The sequence below is a fragment of the Pongo abelii genome, chromosome 2 (assembly GCF_028885655.2).
Source record: "Pongo abelii isolate AG06213 chromosome 2, NHGRI_mPonAbe1-v2.0_pri, whole genome shotgun sequence".
NCBI lineage: Eukaryota > Metazoa > Chordata > Mammalia > Primates > Hominidae > Pongo > Pongo abelii.
In genome coordinates, this window is record NC_085928.1 from 200,116,570 (window position 1) to 200,140,271 (window position 23,702).

A 23,702-nucleotide genomic window follows, 5' to 3' on the forward strand; every position below is an offset into this window, starting at 1 on the left:
TAGCCAGGTATGGTGGTGCACACCTGTAATCCCAGCTACTCAGGAGGCTGAGGCAGGAGAATCGCTTGAGCCTGGGAGGCGGAGGTTGCAGTGAGCCAAGATTGCACCACTACACTCCAGCCTGGGTGACAAGAGCAAAACTCCGTCAAAAAAAGAAAAGAGAAGAAAAGAGAAAAGAGAAGAGAAGAGAAAAGAAAAAAGCAAAGCAAAGCAAAGCAGCCTGGTCCATTGGCTAGCATGACCAACCAACCCCAAAGCTTCCACTTTTCCAGTAGCTGTAGAAGAGACATTGATATATTAACATAGAAAACCAGAAAGAAGGGTTAAGAGTGTCAATGTGAAGGAAAATTGGGTGAGTGGCAGTGGAGGTTGAAGAACTCATTCAAATTCCCTCTGCTGAAGCATCCAGAGAGATCTTCAAAGTTATGGATGTGAACAATATGTCAATATGCACACTATACCTCCTGACACTAACTTTAGGCAAGTTAGGCATACAAAAATAAAACTAGAAAGAGAGGACTGATGCCTAGTAACCCAGTCCAATGGATACCACCAGAAAACGGAAGCCCTCTATCAAAGGAGAAAAAGTCAACACTTAGGGTGGATACTTTGACTGAGACTGCCTCAGACAGCTTCGCCTCCTCCAAGCATACCTTCTCTTTAACCTTTGATCTTTACTTTTTTGTAGGTAAAGGGGAGAAGAGAGAGAAATTTGCTTTGGAACAGGTCTTTCAACTTCACTATTTTGAAGATTCTTTTAAACTTCAGAGAAGAGGTGCAGACTACAGTACAGGAAGGATGAGAGAGAGGAGACAAGAGAAATGGGAAGTGAGAAGGGAGAAGAGAAATGGGAAGTGAGAAGGGAGAAGAGAAATTGTACTAGATTCAGCTTTGTCAACGCCTCATGAATTAGTGCTGAATGGATACTTTAAACATCACCTTATCAGGACAGTCCTCTTTGTGAGAGAGAGAAGCTGGCTCTGAGAAAGAGTGAAAAAGACTTGTTCAAGTTAATTGTTGCATACAGAGATAGGGCCACCAGATATCTGGATTCACAAACTGAGACACATATTTAAGGAGACCCAATTTGAAAGACTGAACAGAGATGACGGGGGCAGCAGGGAGGGCTCAAGAGAGCATGTGAGAGCCGCAGGGGCTTTGGAGCGGAGGAGCGCTCTGTGGGTACCTTGATGTAGGCCCGCTGCAGGTAGTTGTAAGGCACTCTGCGCTGGAAGTCGCTGCGCACATCCTCGCTGACGCGGTGGCGGGATGCGGGGCCCCCGAGGCGCTGGGTCTCACAGCTGTGATAACAGCGCGCCCGTCCCAACAAGGAGCGGAAAAGGGGCAGCTCGGCCCCGGGGCCCTCGCCGGGGAGCGCGAGCGGGTGGCGCGCCGCGCAGTGGCGGGCACAGCGCGTGCGGATTTCCCGCAGGCGCCGGTGGCTGCGCAGCGCCGCTTCCAAGTCGCGCACCGCTTGCTCGTAGTCTCCGCTGTAGTAGGCGGCCGCGCCGCTGGCGTAGAGCAGGTCGAAGGGCTGCAGAGGCCCGGGCTCCAGCTCCAGCTCCCGGCGTGGGCTATCCGGGGGGCCGCCCCACAGTGGCGGCAGTAGCAGCGACAGCAGCAGCAGCGGCAGCGGCGCCCAGATGCGCTCCCGCATCCTCCGCCTCAGAGAGGCGCGGGACGGTTACGCTCGAGAGGGCTTCGGGGCACCTCGCGGCCGGGTCCCCTCTCCCACCTTAGCTGGGGGAAGCGCGCCGACTCCGCCGCGATCTGGCTGCTCCGCGAGCCCCAGGTGACCGCCGGCGCTCCGCGTACTGAGAGGCGGAGGCCGTGCCTGGCCAGCCGCTCTTAAAGGGACGCCCACAGCTCACACGCTCCTCCTGCTGCCTGAGACTCCGAGAGCCGCTCTCCCAGGCTCCCCGCTGCAGCGGCGGGGCTGCCGGGGGCGGCACACTCCAACGCCAGCCAGAGAGCTAGCGCCGCTTGAGGCCAGCCGGGGACGAGGCGCTTTACACGTGAGCTCCCTTCTAGTTGTACAAGTGGATAGTGTTAGTCTTCTTTTTGGGAAATAAAGAAAATCCAGCTCAGCAAGATTAGGGCCTTAATCATATTCTGGAATCTGTGTATGGCCTCGCAGTTTGCAGAGTGCTTCACCTTCTAATGAAGCCTGGAGCGCCATTTCAGACTGAATAAAACCATAGATGCCATGTGTACCTACGCAACAAATCTGCACATTCTGCACATGTATCCCGGAACTTAAAGTTAAAAAAATAAATAAATAAATAAACATAAAAAAAACCCATAGAGGCCCTGTAGGCCCAGATGCGGAGGTTTAAGAAGATAAGTGATTTGCCTAAATGCATAGAGCTGAGAAGTGGCAAAGGACGGACCCAACCCAGGGCCTTTAGAATCAAAGCTTACTGCTCCTTCTCTTGGGGAAGGTTTCTCCCTTACCTTTTCGTCCAACTTGGTGTGGATGTGTGTCCGGGCATTGGATCAGGGCGCTGGGCCAGGAGAAGAACAATATATAGCCTGCCTTTCCTGTGCAGCCCGTGGTTTTACAGGGCCCAGAGAACCTTTGGAGGCAGGAGGAGCTGTACTCGCGTTCTGGCTCCCTCCGTTTACCAGCTGTGTGACCTTGACAACTGAGGGCCTCAGTTTCCTCATCTCTTAAACAGCCAGACGCCTAACACGTAAAATGCTATTCAGAAATAAATTCTTGCTGTGGGCCAGGTGCAGTGGCTCACCCCTGTAATCCCAGCACTTTGGGAGGCCAAGACGGGTGGATCACCTGAGGTCAGGAGTTCGAGACCAGCCGGGCCACCATGGCAAAACCCCGTCTCTACCAAAAATTCAAAAAAAAGCTGGGCGTGGTGGCGCATGCCTGCAGTCCCAGCTACTCAGGAGGCTGAGGCAGGAGAATTGCTTGAACCTGGGAGGTGAAGGTTGCAGTGAGCTGAGATCATGCAGTCTGGGTGACAGAGTCCGTCTCAAAAAAAAAACAAAGAAAAAGAAAAGAGAGGAGAGGAGGAGAGGGGAGGGGACGGGACGGGAGGGGAGAGGGAAATTCTTATTCTAAGAGTTGAACAAAGAGGCAATTTAGTATATCCCTTACCTTAAGGAATTAAGCAATGTGCATCAATCTAGGAATGGGAAAGCTGACAGAAATGGTTGCCAGATTCCAAACGACTAGCTGGAGGCTTCCTGTTCCTCCCCTTCTCCTCTGTCACAAATACATTCTTAGCGAAGGTGTTCCCCTCTTTCGTGTACCTTGGCTTCACACTCTCACAAGAGTATTGGTTGGACCTTGGATCCCAGCCTGCCTCCTGGAGGCATTTCTGCCGTCTTCTAGCGCCTGTGAGAATCTCATCAGTCTTTCAGCCCCTGCAATGGTGAGCAGAGGGACAGGCAATGGGAAAAAGACTCATGCATGTATCTAGCTGCCATGATTTTTCCGAAGAAGGCTTTTATGTGGAATCACCACTACGCTGAGGGGCTTGCCAGAGATTCATGCTGATTCCTTCATTCATTTTGTTAGGTTTGACCACTCAGGCCGTGAACAGCCCTGGCTGTGTAATTCCAAGAGACACTGATGAATCATGCTCTTTTTTTTTTTTTTTTTTCCCACCAAACGTTACTAATTCGGCTCATATCACTGATGAAAAAGCTCCAGTTTGGAGCTGAATGTATATTGAATGCCTTGGATGGTCAGTGTTCCAGAATTAGCACATCAGTCATCTGCCCAGACTTTTTCTCTAGAGATTGTCTCTGTTTTCAGATAAAGATTTTGGAGTCTAGTCCAGGGTTATCAGTCCACTTGTGGAAGGTTTTGAAGCACATCAGGATAGGAACTCCTGCTGTGGGACTGAGGGCAAAGTGCCAGGATACCTTGCTACATTCTATTTGTACATTTGGTGACATTTCTACATCATTTAATATATTTCAATTAAATTAACATTTTTTGATGCCTACTCTTAAAGTAAATATTCTAGGTGAAAGAGAAGATGTGTAAGTCAGGATTCTTATCTCTGGAAAGCTCACAGTACTGTACAGGAAACAAATTTGATATATATGATGTATAGAGCTGTAATACAAGGTAGAATGTGGTACGTGTTAGATAAGATTGAAAGTGTTGGCCGGGCGCGGTGGCTCACACTTGAATTCCAGCACTTTGGGAGGCCAAGGCAGGCGGATCACCTGAGCTCAGGAGTTGGAGACCAGCCTGGCCAACATGGTGAAACCCCGTCTCTACTGAAAATACAAAAATCAACTGGGCGTGGTATCGGGCACATTTAATCCCAGCTACTCAGGAGGCTGAGGCAGGAGAATCACTTGAACCCGGGAGTTAGAGGTTGCAGTGAGCCGAGATCGCGCCATTGTACTCCAGCCTGGGCCACAGAGTGAGACTCTGTCTCAAAAAACAAAAAGAAAAAAAAAAGAAAAACAGAAAAGAAAAAAGAATAAAGATAGATCTCTGGGAACACAGAGGTTACAAAGAAAGCTTCTGGCTAGAAGGATCTAAAAAGACTTAGGGAAAGAATTGGCATTAGCACACAGTCAGTAGCCTACAGACTGCAACCACATCCTACTGATTCCCAAATTGGCCATGTTCTTTCAAGCCTTTTGCATGTCCTACTACCTTATTTCTTATATCTTACTACAAGTAGTAAGTAATACACCTTGTATTACTACCTTACCTACAATCTCTGCCTGACTTGAGAGAAACTATTCATTGACAACTCAAATTTGCTTGAACGTTAGAATCACCTAAGAAGTGTTGTCTGGCTCCTGCTCTGAAAGATTCTGATTTATTGGTCTGGGATATGACCTGAGCAAATGGGATTTTTAGAAGTTTACCAGATGATTATAATATGAAGCCAAGGTTGAGAACCACAGGTCTACAGCTAATGCCACAGCCCAGAGAATAAGTCTATGAGTTGGGGTTCCAGGTGCTGTGTAGAATTCATGAGTAGGTAGGGTTTGGGGAATAGGTAGGGTTTTGTGTAATCCCCCAGATATTCCCTCCCAGGAAAGCCAATCTGATCTGCTTTTTAAGGCTGGATCAGGACAAAAAGTTCCTGACCCTATGGTAATAAGAGCCATGCAGTGCAAAGAAGCTGATTCCAGGTCATGCTATCCCAGTGGTACTTACTCAATGTTGGAACAGACATTCATCCATGAGTCTCTTACACTCCTGAACTTCTTGCAGAGTGTGCCAAGAATGTGCTTTTTCTTACATAATTAACTGACTTCTATCTCAGAGTTCTGGATTCACTAAACCTGGGGTGGAGCTTTCAAATTTGCATTTCTAACTTGTTCCTTGATGATGTGCTGGCCATACTTTATTATCTGATTTCTTATGAACAATGGTTCTAAAACTTTGTTGTGTTGTTAAAAAGCTAGTAAAATCGTGGAGACCTTGGATTTTTGAACTAGAATCTAGTCTGGGCCTTTATATTTTTACTAGTTTCTCAGGAGATGCAGATACTAACCAAAGTTTAAGAATCACAGCTTTAGTTAGAGCAGCGGTTCTCAATTGAGAGTGATTGTACTCCCCAGAAGACATTTCACAATATCTGGAGGTATTTTTGGTTGTCCGATCTGGGGCGTGGTAGGTGGGAGCATTCATACTGTTGGTGTCTAGTGGGTAGAACCAGGGATGGTGTTGACCATCCTGCAATACACAAGACAGCTACCTACAGGAAATAATTATTCAGTGTAATGTGTCAGAGGTGCCAAGCCTGAGGGATATAGCATAGTTTGAGCACTGCAAAGCTCATCTAATTCCCTTAATTTAAAAATGAGGATACTTAGACCTACAGGTAGGCAGTAGCAGGAGTACAATGCTTAATTTGATATAGCAAAATATAAAACATATATGCTAGATGTCATGGGGCAGTGGGTGACAGTAGTTTTGTAAATTCTTTTTTAAAAAGCAAAAGAAAAAAGCACATGACAGTAAGAAAGAAAGAAATACGATTTGAGAAAAGATGACATTGGAACATAAAATGTTGACATTTCTACTAAGATAGGTATGAACTGGGAGACTGAAATTTTGCTTTTGTTCCTATTCTTTACAAAATCAAAGAATAGCCGGAGCGCGAGAGAATCCATCCAAAAACATTAAAAGACATTCTGGGCGAGAGAACCCTTTTTATTATATTTGGAATGAGTCTTAACAGAGCTTGAATTTCCTTTTGACTTCTGTTTACAAGTCAACAGCATAATTGCACCGTCTTGCTTTAGGGAACCGTTAGCAAGTAGGAATTCAGAAGAGATTTTTAAGTGCTTCTTATTTTCTCCAAATCAGCTTAGTTTTTAAAAACCAACTTTTCTCCATTCTAGTAAATATTTTTGGAACAATAAAAGTGTACTCGGACTTCAGCAGTAGACTTAACACTTTCCAAAAGCAAATCTGATACTAGTTTATTTTGATCACGTGTAACCAGGGCTCTTGCTTGCCCCAAACATCTTTGATTCCTTTGAAATGAAAGGAGTAATTCTCACTGTGCAACAACCCAACTCGTTGTTCAGCTGCTGTTGATGCTGGTGACAAGGGAGTTGTTTTGGAGATAATTTTTTCTTACGCAAATAGAATCATCTGAAGACTTTTTTTTCCTCCAAATAAGTTAGTGTGAAAGGCAAGCCACCAACAATCTGTCAACGTAAGAGAGTGAGAGAGAAAGCCCTCCCTGGAGAAAGAGAATTTTTTTTAAGAAAAATTAATATTTAACTTACATTTAAAATCAAACAGGAGCTGCCACATTCCAGGACCGTCTGTTCCTTTCCAGTTTCTTTAATAGAGCCATCCTTGTGCTTACCTTAATTCTCAGTTGAGCTTTAAAATTCCAAATCAAACAAAACACGCAAACACTCTGTCCTCACACTCATGTTATGGAGACATTCTAACTTCATTCCTTGGAAGACTGACATTTAGTTGAACAACAACTACAAAGAAGTGAAAAAATAATGCTGGCCAGGCACAGTGGCTCACACCTGTAATCCCAGCACTATGGGAGGCCAAAGTGGGTGGATCACCAGAAGTCAGGAGTTCGAGACCAGCCTGGCCAACATGATGAAACCCCGTCTCTGCTAAAAATACAAAATTTAGCCAAGCGTGGTGGCCCCCGCCTGTAATCACAGCTACTCGGGACGCTGAGGCAGAAGAATCATTTGAACCCGGGAGGCAGAGGTTGCAGTGAGCTGAGATCATGCCACTGCACTCCAGCCTGGGTGAAAAGAGTGGAACTCCATCTCAAAATAAATAAATAAGTAAATAAATAGATAATAACGATGCTAAGTATTCCCAAACAATTGAAGCTAAAAACACAATTCAGATTGAAATCCGGATTACTGGGTATATCCTATGTGTTTAGCATTTTACCAATTATTTTCACAAACATTAAGTTATATAACCTTCAAGGATCTCTTTGAGTAAGACATCTCCCGTTGAAATAACTGAGGCTTATAAAAGAGAAATGACTTGCCTAATGCAGTAGTTTGAAACTGACAGAGCCAAGACTAAAGCTTATTTAGTGCTTTTCTCACTGCTTCTCAGTGCTTCCTTCTAGGCCTAGAATACCTTCATAGCTTCTGTCAAAATTCTGCCTTGGTTCAACTTATACAGACCACATTTCTGCTTCAATCACCAACTTTGTTTTATAATCCTCATTCAGCTAGAGTCCCAGACTCATAAAATTATTTTGCAGAATAAATATAGACAAAGTGTGTGTGTGTGTGTGTGCATGTGTGTAAAGCCATATGTATTGGACAGAAGCTGAATACAACTTTGAACTCAGCTTGATAGACGATATAATGTGTATAGGAACACTCAAGACAACAGAAGTAAATAGATCTTAATTCATTTCCGCACAAGGGATGCCAGAACACTGTTCATGGGTGCAAAGAAAAACCTTACGCATCAGAAATTCTGGAAGAGAAGAATATTCTGTATGCATGGGATGATCTGTCATCCTGAGATAACCCTTATGCCCTCCCTGTCCCGAGACCCTCTTCCCATTTCCATCCCTGCACTCTTCCTTACAAGGGCTCCCTGATATCTCATTTCAGAAGCGTCTCTGTTGCAGGCTCTAGGAACTGAGTCTGGCTCTGGTCATTCTGTAGTTCCAGGAGGCTTTGTCCCATGGCAAAGTAGACACCACTGTTCTCCTAGTGGCCTACTCTAACTTGGAACACTGGTTTAGAAACTGATCCCTTGTATTTTCCTGTTTAGGTATGTTAGGGTTGATCATTAATGACTTATCTTTTCCCAACTTCAAATTTGGAATCACTTGAGATAATTACCCAAATATATTACCTTTATTGCTGAATAAGCAGTTCTGAAGAACATGGGTTTTAATCTTTAGTAAATGGTCTTTTTATTTCTTCAGCCAACCACACCCTCAAATCAAACTTACCTGCCTACTCCCAGGCCAAGCTAGACAAGTATGAAGTATTACTGTAGAAATTTCCTCATTGAGATATTTAAGAAAAATGAGGGCTTCCTTCAACATTCGACTTAATCTCAATAATTATCACCCTATTTCCTCTGAAATGGGTCCCTTGCCTTACTCCTTCTGGCTCTACCTGAAATTGTTCCTAAACCTAAGTCCCTTTTATTTATAGCTGTTAGATATCAGTAATGCCACTAACCTGCCTGGACCAGCACCTAGCTCTTGCTATCAAACTCCTTGGGTATGAGCTTCATCTCTCTGGTATGGCATCTTCCTGTCTCCCTTTAAAGCCACCCGAATACTGACTGCTTTGCTATTGGACATCTGCATTTCATCTTGTTGCTTTCTGCCTATATACCCCTAAGTCTGGTCCACTAAAATGTTCTGACCAGTTGCTAGGACCTTCCTTCTGGATCTGGCCTGCCGTGCTTCTGACAGGGCCCCTGAGCTGACACAGTGCACTGAGGCGTGTTCTGGCTACAACAGAGCTATTGATGTGCTCATCTCTCTGGTCTCGGCTTCATGGGAAAAGGATGGAGACGCACACTTCAATTGTGAATCATATCTTCTTCCCATTTTCAGAAAAATGTAGGCTGCTGCAGTTTTTACATTTTGTCGGGGATCTAGATGGAAAGCCAAATATAAAAAGTGCAGGAAGGAATACAAAAATGTTAGTTGACTGATAGAAAATTTACATTAAGTTCCCGTCTAGCATTAAACTTTCATCTTTGTTCAGGTTCAACTCATACTAATTGAGGATTCTAAACTGGAAACATTTTTGTGATTTTATTTGAGCCCTGAGGTTTAGAGACGGAGAAATTAAAGGATACAATATTATACAAACTTTATGAATGAAGACATTTGTAAAGATATTTGTCTTTACTGCCTAATTTATGATTTTTTTGTGGATTTCAAAAAATATTTTAAGTCCACAGAAAAAAAATAAGTTACGCAGTAGAGAGTTGAATCTGAATCCAGAGCTCACTTTACTGGAGATATCTTCCTTCTCTTGTGAGGACCTCCAGACAGGAATTCGTTTCAGCGCCTGCAAACAGGAGGCTTTGTTCTAGTCAATTTCTTCAGACTTCTGGTAGCCTCCAAACTCATCATCTGGTAGGATCACGGGGAAACTAAAAGAGCCAAATACTAGGACAATAAAGCCTCAGCTACTAAGACCCTCTGATTTGTACTGCTGGGTATCCACCACTCTAATGATTCTAGGCTGCTTTGCCCACCCTTATCACCATTTCCCCACATCTACATTATGCATCATGTAACCTGTGGTATCCTGCATGCTGGCACCAAGTTTTCCCACCTAATCTTGCATCCCTGCTTCTCTGAATAGCATCTACATGTGCTTGCCCCCAGGACTTTTGAGCCCCCTCTTCTGTTCTCTTCTTTAGTGACTGATGGGTACTAGCAGCCCACCCCAGCCAGATGGAGGACAAGGCCTCTCCAAGTCTCAAGGAAATGCACAATCCTTCCTTACCTCTGGCCTCAGAAATCTCAGCATCTCATTGATTAGCAGCCTCGTCTGTGGCAAATCTAAGGTAATTGCTTTGAAGGTAATAAGATGATGTAATATGTAATGTTTTTACTTTAAATATATATAAAGCATCAGTAGCTCACATTTTATGATTTGTAGTCACAAAGATTAACAACTCATGATTTACTATCAAGTATAGATCAAAAGGTAATTAGATAAAGAGTCAACTTTATAAATATATACATGTATGTTTTTTCTCCCATATATACATGGACAAAAAAAAAGGCTCAGAGGAAAAAGAACAGATTTGCTTTTTTCTTAATAAAGAAAGGTGTCTTGAATTCACTCTGTAGAAATTTAAAACTGCTTGATGTTTTAGTGATCAAAATAAAATTATCAAAGCTAAAATACCAAATAGATATGTCACTAAATTGATTATTTTGTTCCTCATAGTAATTTTAAAAAATACATTCAGGCCGGGTGCAGTGACTCACGCCTGTAATCCCAGCACTTTGGGAGGCCAGGCAGGTGGATCACGAGGTCAGGAGTTTGAGACCAGCCTGGCCAATATGTTGAAACCCCGTCTCTACTAAAAATGCAAAAATTAGCCAGGCATGGTGGTGCGTGCCTGTAGTCCCAGCTACTCAGGAGGCTGAGGAAGGAGAATCACTTGAACCTGGGAGGCGGAAGTTGCAGTGAGCCAAGATCATGTCACTGCACTCCAGCCTGGGTGACAGAGCAAGACACCGTCTCAAAAAAAAAAAAAATGCATTCAGAGGAAAACATTGGCAGAACTTATAAAACTTGCCAATGTGACTTCTGGAGAAATCTTCACTCATCATACCTGAATATTTTATATTCTGTCTGACTTCACTACTCATCTTGGCTACCCTGAAAATAGATTCCAGCTTCCTGATTACCTCACCAGTCTGTCTGTGGTTTCTTTAACCAGGCTGTCCCTACACCAGTCCAATCCTGCTGTGTTTATTTCCAAATTACCTCTTGGTAGCAGTACCTGACCATATGCAGATTACCCATATGGAAATGTATTTGAAGGGATAAACTAGTGATCATCATTCTCTTAACCTCTTGGAAAAAAGAGATCTATTTGATGTCAACACTGTGTCTGTGTTCTAGCAAATAATATTTTGTTAAGTGAACAAAATAAATTTATATTTCAAAAGAGATGTGCACATAAAATTACTCTGGATAGGAAATTAGAGTATCTTGGATCCGGTCTGTTTCTTCTGTTAACTAGGTCTGATATCTTAGGCAAGTCCCTTTCTGGGCTTCTTTTACTCCATCAGTAATGGAAAATGTGAAACTAGACCTCTGAGATGTCTCCTAGATCTCCATATTCTTTAATTCTTTCATTTAAAATATATACTTTTATCACATTCCTAGAGATTCCCAAAGCATTGCTCCCCCTCTTCCTACATCTGTCTCTGGGATAAAGTTAAACTTTGGTTCCCAAGCAAATTTCGAAGCTCCCTCTGGGGTCATTAAAAGTCTCAGTTTACTCAGAGCTTGTTGGTTTTGCCTAGAAATCTCGGCTGCACTCACCCGGTAGAGCAAGAGACTACTGTTATTGTTTTGAGCCAGCCCGTAGCATAGTAACAATTCTAGGCAATACAGAGTTGATCCATATGCCCAGCTCCCTGGGGAACCTCCTTACTTCAGTCTGTCCAGCATGCATGTTCGCCTTCTTTGGACCTTTATCCATAAGAAAGAAGAAATATGAATATAATCCAGGACTGAGGGAAAATAATGACTAGAATTGCAGCTACTCTGTTCTACCACTTCACGTGATAAATAGAGAAGCTAAGACCCAGGTGCAATGATGAAGCTCACCTAAAATAATAACAAATGATTGGTTAAACCAATATCTTAACTCCTCTCTCCTATTGGATTGAACCCCTTGTCACTCTGTTCCTTGGAGAAATTCGGAATGTAAGTAGCAAACTAACTGAGCCAGTTTATTTCTGAAGGAGAGAGACACTTTATATTCTAAAATAAACTTATTTAACTCTAAACCAGTTTCAAACTTTCAATCACTACTTTTGAGGTACTATAAAAATATACATATGTATGCTTAAAACCTTTTTAGGTTCAGAGGACTAGGACTAGCTTTAGATGACTCCTTACTTTCAATGATGCAAGTCGTATAAACAAAATATCCATTTTTGTTCCCACTTCAGTCCTAATATACCCATGAGAAAACATGAGTCACTAACTTGATATTCTACTTCTGGAAGACTGCCAGCCCTCAGGTTCTATCACATAAAATCAAATTATACGTTGATTTGTTAAAATAAATATCAAATAAATTATAATTAATTTCCTTCAAAGTAGACACCTTGGTGTTACATATGCTGATCTCATTGATGATACCAATGCTTTGGGAAGGACTTGTGGAGAAATTTCTTATGTTATTTTATAACCAAAACTGATTGTTTTTCTTTTTTTACCAAAGAAGAGCCTTTTTAAATTCATTTTCCAAAATCAACTCCAGGTGACATTTAAATGTTTCCTGAATTCGAGTAAACTTCAAAAGATAAATAATTACCCTTATTAAAAATAACAGTAATTGAAGCCAATCTTCTAAATGTTCAGAGACCTTTCTTTTGATTAATGAATAATCATTTCATATGTAATAATAATCACTGATTTTTAAAATATAATATTACTTTAATTTTTATAGCCCTTGATCATTTTCAAAGCCCTTTCACATGTGTAAAATGATAGTGATACAGCTGTTGTCTCACCACCTGGTCTGGCTTCTGGGCATTTCCTATATAAAGGCTTTGGGTTGTGTTGCAAAGCAGGAGAAATTCAAAATCTTGCTTGCCCCCTGGGACTGCCGTTAGTAAACCAATGACAATCTGCTTACCTATACCCTGGGACTCTACACTTCAAAATAATGTACTCCTCACATTTCCATCATTATTAAAAACTTGAGCTAGTAGGAAAACAATTTTATTAAAGCAATCCATTTATCTTTCTAGAGACATTCTCTGTACTCCAGAGTTTTCCCACACTTTGAGAAATAATTGTATGAATCTCAAATGTTGGGATATATGAAAGAGTTGCTATTAAATATCTTTCTTTTCTCTATTTTTTTCCTTACTCCATTCCTGATATATTCACTAGAAAACAGTTACTGAACTCTGCATCTGAAAGACTGCCAGACCTCAGATTCTGTTACACAAAATTTGAAATTCTCCAGGGATCTGCTTCTCTATTATTGCAAGATAACAGAAAAGAACAGTTGAAAATAGGAGTTTACCCTTGTATTACACTTGCTACCTCATGTTCATTGGCAAAACTTATGACCCTTCTCTTGGAAGATTATGCTGTAATTGACCAAGGCTTTCTGATAAGGACCTTAAAATTCAGAGATAAAATTTTTATGCATTCACTTTTTTTTTCAGTGACATTTCTTGTAGGAGGGCCTCTGATCTGACATTTTAAGAATAGAACAATGTGGCCAGATTATGTATTTATTCAAAGTCTCTGTTTTTTCCCCATGATTAGAGATTAAAACTCAGATTTTCCTAATAATGAAACAGACTATGACCTCAGGATATGCTTTATCCCAAATCTCACAATGAATCTAGAACTAAATCAGCGAATGAGGCTCAGTGACTAGCTTTCCAATAGTGGTTAGGCAAATCACACAGTCTCCTACTATCATACTTGTCCAAACTTCCTATTACCTTCCCTTTGCCCTACAACCACACACTGACCTACTATTCCAAAAGAAAGTTGAAGAGCTCATGATGAGCATGGAAATTATACAGAGATAAGAGATAATCTTGAATGCTTAAGCTCATTGGATGCTCCAGGCTGAGAGAATCTTTTAAGTTCCTCTAGTCCAGATTCCTGATTCAGATGAAGACACTGAAGCCTAAGTTAGAAAGTGATTAACATACAATGTTATAGTGATCGGTGGCCGAACTAGAAAAAAATCGTGTTTTTGTAGATAAAGCTCTTTTTTTTTTTTTTTTTTTTTTAAGAATAACCTTATCAAGATTGAGATTTAAAACTCTTCCTTGCTGATTTAACAAAAATCGTAGTTAAACTGCATGTGGGATCCTTAGATGTTCTTCAGAGTCTCTGAGACTTTTTGAAACCCCTGCTCCGAGTTCGACCAGAGCTCTTTGATTTTATTTGCCTATAATGTATTAGAAAAATAATAAGATACTGCTACTTCATGCTCTGAAAAACTTTAGCTTCCGAAAAGCCACACATACAGGCATCACACCGCATAAACTCCAGGCAGGATCTGTGAAGAAGACATTATTGAGGACAAAGAAAACATGCAAGATTTATCAAGGGCTCAAAGTTGAAAACATCAATATTGTTCAACTGCACAAGAGTTTAGAAGTCGCTTTTGCTTTTACTTTCCATTGCATTTGTGGTGTGTTTTTCTCCATTTCCATGGAGAAGAATACTCTCATTTACTTCTAGGTTATAGGTCAAGATGACCAAGAAAACAAATCAAGCAACTGTGATCCAGCAGCAGAGTATGAAGATGGATCTAAACACAATGGGGATTCAGTGAGGGATCAGGGATAGACTCTGAACAATAGTGTTAAATCCAAAAGGCAAGTTGAAGAAACTTGGAAAGACAAGGACAGAACCACTGGTCAATCAAACAAATTAATATTGGAACACTAGAGAAATGAGAAGATGTCTTTATTTCGGGCCCCTCCCCTTAATCTCATCTACTCTTTTTTAGTCTTTCCCATATCATTAAATCTCTCAGCATACACCTAGTTGCTCAAACAACAACAAAAAACCTTAAAATTATTATTGAGATCTATGTTTCCTCATACTCAATAGCTAATCCCTCAGCCTTGTCCACTGAAAATTTTAAAAGTATCTCACTAAACTAATTTCATTCTTTCTAATGTAGGCCACTACTCGACAACAAACAACCAATATCTCTCACTTGGTAAACTGCAATAGCTTCTTACCAGTCTCCCAGCTTCTATTCTTGTCCCCTGAAACTTTTTCTCCATACAACAAATGAAAATCTCTATTAATAAAAATATCCTGGAACTAATAGATAATTATAGTAGTTTGCAGGATCCAAAGTTAATATTCAAAAGTCAGTTGCTTTTCTATATACTAGCAATGAACAAGTTGACTTGAAACTAAAAATAAAATGCCATTTACATTAGCAGTCCCTAAAATGAAATACTTAGGTATAAACCTAATAAAATATGTACAAAATCTATATGAGGAAAACTACAAAACTCTGTTGAAAGAAATCAAAGAAGAATTAAATAGGTAGAGTGATGGTCTATGTTCATGGATAAGAAAACTCAATAGTGTCAAAACGTCAGTTCTTCCCATTTTGATCTACAAATTTAAAGCAATTCCAATAAAACTTTCAGCAGGTTGTTTTGTGAATATTGACAAACTGATTTAAAAGTTTATATAAATAGACAAAAGACCCAGGATAGCCAACAAAATATTAAAGGAGAAGAACAAAGTTGGAGGACTACCACTACCCAACGTCAATACTTACTATGCAGGTACAGTAATCAAGACTGTGTGGTTCTGGTAAAAGAATAGGCAAATAAATACATGGAACAGAATAGAGAGCCCAGAAATAGATATATATAAATATAGTCAACTCATCTTTGACAATGGAGCAAAGGCAGTACAATGGAGGAAATATTCTTTTCAACAAATGGTGCTAGAACAACTGGACAATCATATGCAAAACATAATAATGAATCTAGACACAGACTTTACAGCCTTCACAAAAGTTAACTCAAAACGGATTATAGACCTAAATGTAAAATGTGGAACTATTAAAGTTTAAGAAGATAACATAAAAGAAAATCCAAATGACCTTGAGTTTAGTGATAACTTTTACAATACAACACCAACAGTACAATTAATGAGGAAAAAGAATTAATAAACTTAACTTTATTAAGATTTAACTTTTCTGCTCTGTGAAAGGCACTTTCAAGATAATAAAAAAAGAAGCCACATTGGGAGAAAATACTTTCAAAAGACTTATCTTGTGAAGAATCGTTATCTGAAATGTACTAAAAAAAAACCCTTAATGGCCAGGCACATTCGTTCATGCCTATTATCCCAGCACTTTGGGAGACCAAGGTGGGAGGATCACCTGAGGTCAGGAGTTTGAGACCAGCCTGGCCAACGTGGTGAAACCCTGTCTCTACTAAAAATACAAAAATTAACCACGCATGGTGGGGCGTGCCTGAAATCCCAGCTACTCAGGAGGCTGAGGCAGGAGAATCACTTGAACCTGGGGGCTGGAAGTTGCAGAGAGCTGAGATCATGTCATTGCACTCCAGCCTGGGTGATAGAGCAAGATCCATCTTAAAAAAAAAAAAAAAAACCTAAACTAAAAAACCTTAAAATTCAGCAACAAGAAAAAAAAATAACAGTGATTAAAAAATGGTCCAAAGACCTTGACAGACATCTCACCAAAGAAGTGATACAGATAGAAAATAAGCATATGGAAAGATACTCCATGTCTTATGTCATCAAGGAAATCCAAATTCAAATAATGAGATACCACTACACACCCATTAGAATGGCAAAAACCCAGAACACTGACAATACGAAATAGTGACAAAGAAGTGGAGCAACAGGAACGCTCATTCATTGCTAGTAGGAGTGCAAAATTGTACAGCTGCTTTGGACAAAATTTGGCAATTTATGACAGAACTAAACATACCCTTATCATGTGACTCAACATTTTTGTGTTTCTTGATATCAACCCAAAAAAGTTGAAATATTGTTGTCCACACAGAAGCCTGTACACAAATATTGATAGCAGTTTTATTTTTAATTGCCAAAGTAACCAAGATGTTCTTCAGTAGGTGAATAGGTAAATAAACTGTGGTATATCCAAACAATGAAATATTATTTGGTGCAAAAATAAAAAAGTTATAAAGTCACAAAAAATAGAAGCTTAAATGCATCTCGTTAATTGAAAGAAACCAATCTGAAAAGGTTACATACAGTATGAGTCTAACTATGTGAAACTCTGGAAAAATTAAAACTATGGAAACAGTACAACAACCAGTAGTTGCCAAGGGTTAGGGGGAACTCAGGGTTTTTAAGGCAGTGAAATTACTCTGTGATACTATAATGGTGAACAGGTGTCATTATACATTTGTCTGAACATAGTCTATACAACATCAATAACGAACTTAAATGTAAACTATGGACTTTGGATGATAACAATATGTCAATGTAGGTCCATCAATTGTAACAAATATGGCACTTCGGTAGGAGATGTTGATCATGGGGGAGGCTATGCATTGTGTGAGGACAGGGAGTGTTTGGGAAATCTTCATATCCTCCTCTCAATTTTGTTGTGAATCTGAAACTAACCGAAAAATAAAATGAAATATAAAAATGTAGTATACTAGAACAGAAAAGATACAGAAAGCCTACAGTTTTACAGGATTAATATGGCAAAAGATTCAAAATAGTTAACTTATTTGAAAAATGTTGTCTTAAATAATAGTTGTTAGATATTGCTGAAATATAATGTGAATAAAACAAAAAGAGACTATGTGAAAATAATTAGATAGTATTATGTACATAGTTTTATGTTAAAGGCAGTTAGAATTAAAAATATCTTCTCTTTGGTAGAATTTGTCATGAACTTATCAAAAACCTCAGCATCAGTTAACTGATCACTTTCTTACTTAAAAATATAGTTTATAGAGAAGAGTCCCTTGAAGTCATCAATAATTTCAAATTAATTAATTAATTTTTAAAAAGTTTGGAAGAACGTTACCAGTAATTTTATAAAGTTAAAAATATAAAGCCCTTGTGATGATATTTGCACAACCCTGTAAATTTATTTTAAAATATTAAATTGTACACTTAAAATGGGTGAACTTTATGGTATGTAAATTACACCTCAATAAATCTATTAAACATTAAAAATAAAAGAAACCACTTTGAAAAACAAAATATATTCTAGGAAACAAAATTAGTAATATAATGGTCGAAGTTAAAAAAGAAGACATTAAAATTTAGGAAATGTATCAAAAATAATTATTCTATTGTTTCTTCATAATATTTAATAAACAATTAAAATAATTATATTTTAATAGATATGAATATATGTTATTTCATCTTTAAGAGGTTAATTTTAAAAAATAATATTTGAATTAACTATTATTGTTGGTTTATGAGGAAACCATTTGCTATGATCAATCGAAATTTTTTAAAAATTTACATATGAATATGGTTATGTCATTGTCCAGCTTAATATTCTTCAATGATTTTTCACTGCACTTGAGCTAAAATATGAAATCTTCCATTTTTCTACAAGATCATGTGTGATCTATGCAATGTTAAACTCATCCTACTTACTACTCTATTTCTATTGGACAACTCTCTTTTTTTTGAGACGGAGTCTCACTCTGTCACCCAGGCTGGAGTGCAGTGGCATGATCTCGGCTCACTGCAAACTCCGCCTCCTGGGTTCAAGTGATTTTCCTGCCTCAGCCTCCCAAGTAGCTGGGACTACAGGCACCCGCCACCACGCCTGGCTAATTTTTTTGTATTTTTAGTAGAGACGGGGTTTCATCGTTTTAGCCAGGCTGGTCTCGAACTCCTGACCTCGTGATCCGCCTGCCTTGGCCTCCCGAAGTGCTGGAATTACAGGGGTGAGCCACCATGCCTGGCCGGGCAACTCGCCTTTTTTTAAACTTGCCCAAATCTTTCCCATCTCAGATCCTTTCTATATTCTCATTTTTTGGAAATTTCTCCTATCCTTCAGGTATCAACCTAATTGTTACTTTCTCAAAGAGACTTTTCTGGCTCTCTTTATTCTGAATCCGTCTCATAGTCTATTACACATTATACTGTCATTTGCCTTCATGGCACTGACCACTACATATGTGTGTGTGTGTGTGTGTGTGTGTGTGTGTGTGTGTGTGTGTGTGTATAATTTTTATCTTTCTCCTCGAATACTTTGTAAGCTCCATGAATGTAAAAATCACATATTTTGTTCACCACTGTGTATCTAGCAACTAGAATCGTTCTTAATATAAATCAATATTGTCAACTGACTAATTGAAAAAAATGATGAATAAATAAGAATAAAATAAGTAAAGAAAATAAAGAAGTAAAGAGAAATGTAACAAATACTCAGCTGATATACAGCCTAAAAAATGCAGGAAAAGCTTCCTTTTTAACCTGCATGCCCAATGCAACTTCTGTCAACTTGTTTGCATTATCCCTTGGGAGAACAATAGAAAAAACTCAAGTCCATTTATTTGACATCTCCTCACATATTTGAAAATAACACTTTATCATTAGTAAGATTCTTAATAATTGAATTAATTTACTATATATCTCTTATGTGTCTGTTATGTGCAAGTGACTTAATTCAGTGGAGAATTCATCAGATAACACACCCTTTCCTCAAAGAAGACAATCTAGGGGACGTAGAAACAAATACAATTCAAAGAGAAAGGTGGCTTGTGTTATAAGAGACTTCAAAATAACCTATTATACTAATTCTAGCTTAGTGGCCAGAAAATTCATGGAAGAGGTAATATTTGAGCTGAACTATGTAGGACAGGTGAGATTTCAATAGAATGAAGTTAGGAGAGAAACAACAGCATTCCAGAGAAAGAAAAAGTATGACATGATGCACACGTGTAGAAATATAGGACACAGTTGAGAAACAGAAAGGAGCCCAGTTTTCCTGCAACGTATGTCATGAGAAGCAGTAAGACATAGCCTGAAAGGAGGGATGAAAGCAATTTTTTGAAGTCAATGATTCCCGAGGTTTAGGCTCTATTTATTTATAGAGAATGGTAATCTGTTAAAGCTCTTTTGCACAAAGTAGTAGCACATTTACAAGATTAAACTGGGACATATACATCAATTATATTAAGTAGGTACTCTGGACCCCTTGACCAGGAGCTTTCAGCAAGATGGTTACTGCAATTGTCTTGGAAAATAGTACTATAAACCCAAATTAGGATGTGGTGTGGATAATGGAGAGAAGAGCAAAGTTAGACCTTGGTTGTGATAAATGAGACGTGTTCTATTTTCTGTGAGATTTCTCTGGTATAACTGAGCCTCGATTGCCTACAGTATTAACATGTTCCATAATACAACATTCACCAGCTTCCTTCCATTCTCTCTCTCATTTCACCACTTTCCATAAAGTTCTTCCTGGGATCACCTTCCAAATATGCTGCTTGCACTTATATACGTGGTTCAGGGATATTAGCGCAAGTAGCACTTGATTCTGAAAACAACAACAACAAAAACCAACCTCAGTCAAATAACATTAATAGTAACAAATACAAAAATAAGAACAACTTGAGAGTGGAGGTTGGAAGGAGAGGATTAGCAATGATTTTTGACATTTGGAGCAGAATCGGAATTTTTATTATTACCCGTACTTAGCTGAATCAAATCAAGATAAAACATAAAGTATAATTTGAGTTTATAAGATACACAAATATGTGTAAATGATGAATTGTAAGGATTTTACATACGTAAATATTGTATCTCTGTTTTCACATTTTTAATTTAACATTATTTTTCTATCAAAGTGATAATAAATCAAAGCAGATGAAGGCTGTGGTTCACACACATACCAATATAGCCCAAAATTGAACTCCAAAGATCCTCTGAAATAGCTCCACTTGTAATAGGGAAAGCTGAAGTATAAATTGCTCCCTTTTATTAAACATATACCAAATAAAATCTCATTAGAATCGAAGTTAAATATAAAATCTGTAGTTATAAAGGGATAGGTAAAAATGAAAGTCACTACTTGATCTGTAAGTGGGGAAATCACTTCTGAACATAAAAGCAAATGAATAAATTACAAAATAAGAGACTTAAATACTTAGCTACATAGATAAATTTCAAATATTAAAATTAAATATAAATAATGAACTTTGAAAGTATTAAAACATTATACAGTATCATTATCATTAATATAAAGAATTCTGACAAATTAGTAAGATAAATGCTTCAACTGTGAAAGAAAAAAGGCATAATAGGGATTCTGAATGAAAAAAATATAAATGAATGTTAAACGTTAAAATGTTTAAATATTCCTATTTTAGCTTATCAAATTGGTAAAATCTAAAAATAATACTGGCTGAAAATTCTATGAATCATCATTCTCATCTGCTCTGGGAAGGAGTATAAATTGGTATGGATTCACAATCCCTCATCCACACTTCCAAAGTTCAAAGATTTTTTCATAGCTCATTTGCCACTAAACACTGACTTGAATTCATATGATGCTGCTCACAGTTTGTATTGCTTCTACTTTATGAGACTATCAATACATTTTGCTAAGGAAAGCATTTCCCTAGACTCCGAATAGGATGTTACTTAATAGAGGTTAAAGGCAACACGTTACCTCTCTAAAATCCAAAAGTTGGAGATCCTCAGGACCTTAATCTAAGAAAAAATAGTAGCATATAGAAATACTTTATTTTAAATAATGATGTTGCTGAGTGTTACACATAATAGTAAAAAACTGAAAATAATCCATTCATCAATAAGATAGTGTAAGACAAACAATGGTATCAATGAATGCTACAATATCATAGTAAAAACACACTTTCAAAAAATTTGATGACCTGAGCCAGAACTGAGGTAATAGCAAAACACCTATGCATACATGAAACAATAATCCCAACTACATATTTATGGAAAAAAGTATTTGAAGAAAAAGATTATCTTTGGGAAGTAGAATTATGAGTTTTGATTTTTTAAAAACTTAACTCGTGTTCCATAAATCTTCCACAAATTACATACTACTCCAAAAAGAAAAAAAAAATCCTATTTAAATTTTGAAATGTTTTCACTTATTTGAGCTCAGAATGAGCTCTAAAAAATAGAGCCCAAGCTCAGAAATTTGGACTAATATTTACATGGTTCAGACTCAGACTTGATGAAATTAAAGGCTATATGTTACACTTTGTAATTAAAAGAAAATATTTCTCTTTTCTTTATAATTTCAACTTTTACTTTAGATTCAGGGGGTACACGTGCAGGTTTGTTACCTGAGTATGTTGCATGATGCTGAGGTTTGGGGTATGATTGATCCCATCACCCATAGTACCTAATAGTTCACTTTTCAACCCTTGCTCCCTTACTCCTTTCTCCTTCTAGTTGTCCACTATTGTTGCCATCTTTATGTCCACAATACTCAATGTTCAGCTCCCACTTATAAAAGAGAACATACAGTATTTGGTTTTTCATTGCTTCATTAAATCACTTAGGATAATGGACTCCGGCTGCATCCATGTTGATGCAAAGAACATAATTTTGTTCTTTTTTTATGGCTGCATAGTATTCCATAGTATATATGTACTATATTTTCTTTATTCAATTCACTGTTGATGGGCACGTAGGTTGATTCCGTGTCATTGCTATTGTGAATAGTGCTGCAATGAACACACAAGTGCACGTGTCTTTTTGGTAAAATAATTTGTTTTCTTTTTGATATATACCTAGCAATGTGATTGCTGGATTAAATGTTAATTCTGAGTTCTTTCAGAAATTTTCAAACTGCTTTCCACAGTGGCTGAGCTAATTTATTTTCCCATCAAGAGTATATAAGCATTCCCATTTCCCCACAGCCTCGCCACCATCTGTTTTTATTTTTTGAGACAGAGTCTTGCTCTGTCGTCCTGGCTGGAGTGCAGTGGCACAATCTCGGCCCACTGCAAGCTCTGCCTCCTGGGTTCACGCCAATCTCCTGCCTCAGCCTCCTGAATAGCTGGGACTACAGGCGCCCGCCACCAAGCCCATTTAATTTTTTTTTTGTATTTTTAGTAGAGACAGGGTTTCACCGTGTGAGCCAGGATGGTCTCCATCTCCTGACCTCGTGATGCGCCCGTCTCGGCCTCCCAAAGTACTGGGATTACAGGTGTGAGCCACCGTGCCCGGCCCAGCATCTGTTGTTTTTGACTGTTTAATAATAGTCATTCTGACTGTGAGACAGTATCTCATTGTGGTTTTGATTTGTGAGACAATACTTTTCATTTACCAATTGTTGACTCAGGGTGTTTGTTATTCTTTGTTATTTATCATAAGGGAATGTATAAAGAGCTTGAACATAGCTTAAACCTCAAGATTAAAAGTTATAATATCTTAGAATATTATTACAGAATGTTTATGTAACATTTTTTGCAGTTTGTATACCACTAGAATGTCTGTTTTCTAATACTTTATGTGTGTATATGTGTTTCTGGGTATATAAAAATGGAGTTTAAAAAACACAAACACATACAAAGAATAATTTCTGAGTTCTCACACCCAGTATTAGTATCTATTAACATTCTGCCATTTTTTTTTAAAGGAACACCTTCTACTTAAAATTGAAGTCTTCTGGGCTGGGTGTGGTGGCTCACTCCTGTAATCCCAGCACTTTGGGAGGCCAAGGCATGCGGATCACGAAGTCAGGAGTTCGAGACCAGCCTGGCCAACATAGTGAAACCCTGTCTCTACTAAAAATACAAAAATGAGCCGAGTGTGGTGGCACGTGCCTGTAGTCCCAGCTACTCGGGAGGCTGAGGTGGGAGAATCGCTTCAACCCGGGAGATGGAGGTTGCAGTGAGCCGAGACCACACCATTGCACTCCAGCCTGGGTGACAGAGTGAGACTCTGTCTCAAATTTAAAAAAAAAAAATTGAAGTCTTCTGCAACTTACTTCCACCTTTCACATTCACACAATATCTCACATGTATGTATATATGTATACA

The 23,702-nt window shown here is 38.9% G+C and overlaps 1 protein-coding gene and 1 long non-coding RNA gene across 2 annotated transcripts in view; one reads left to right on the plus strand and one right to left on the minus strand.

The window, feature by feature from the left end:
• Positions 1-1,730, minus strand: part of P3H2 (prolyl 3-hydroxylase 2) — a 164,982-nt gene extending 163,252 nt beyond the window's left edge. The window contains exon 1 of the mRNA XM_024245315.3: positions 1,187-1,730. Within this exon, the coding sequence (XP_024101083.1) occupies positions 1,187-1,657 (471 nt within the window). The 5' untranslated portion in view covers positions 1,658-1,730. The remainder of the gene's footprint in view (positions 1-1,186) is intronic.
• A 204-nt stretch (positions 1,731-1,934) lies between these two features.
• Positions 1,935-23,675, plus strand: LOC112132748 (uncharacterized). Its single transcript, XR_002914474.2, has 3 exons — positions 1,935-2,015; positions 9,857-10,003; positions 23,300-23,675. It is a non-coding gene; the product is annotated as an uncharacterized LOC112132748 (long non-coding RNA).
• Positions 23,676-23,702: the final 27 nt, after the last annotated feature.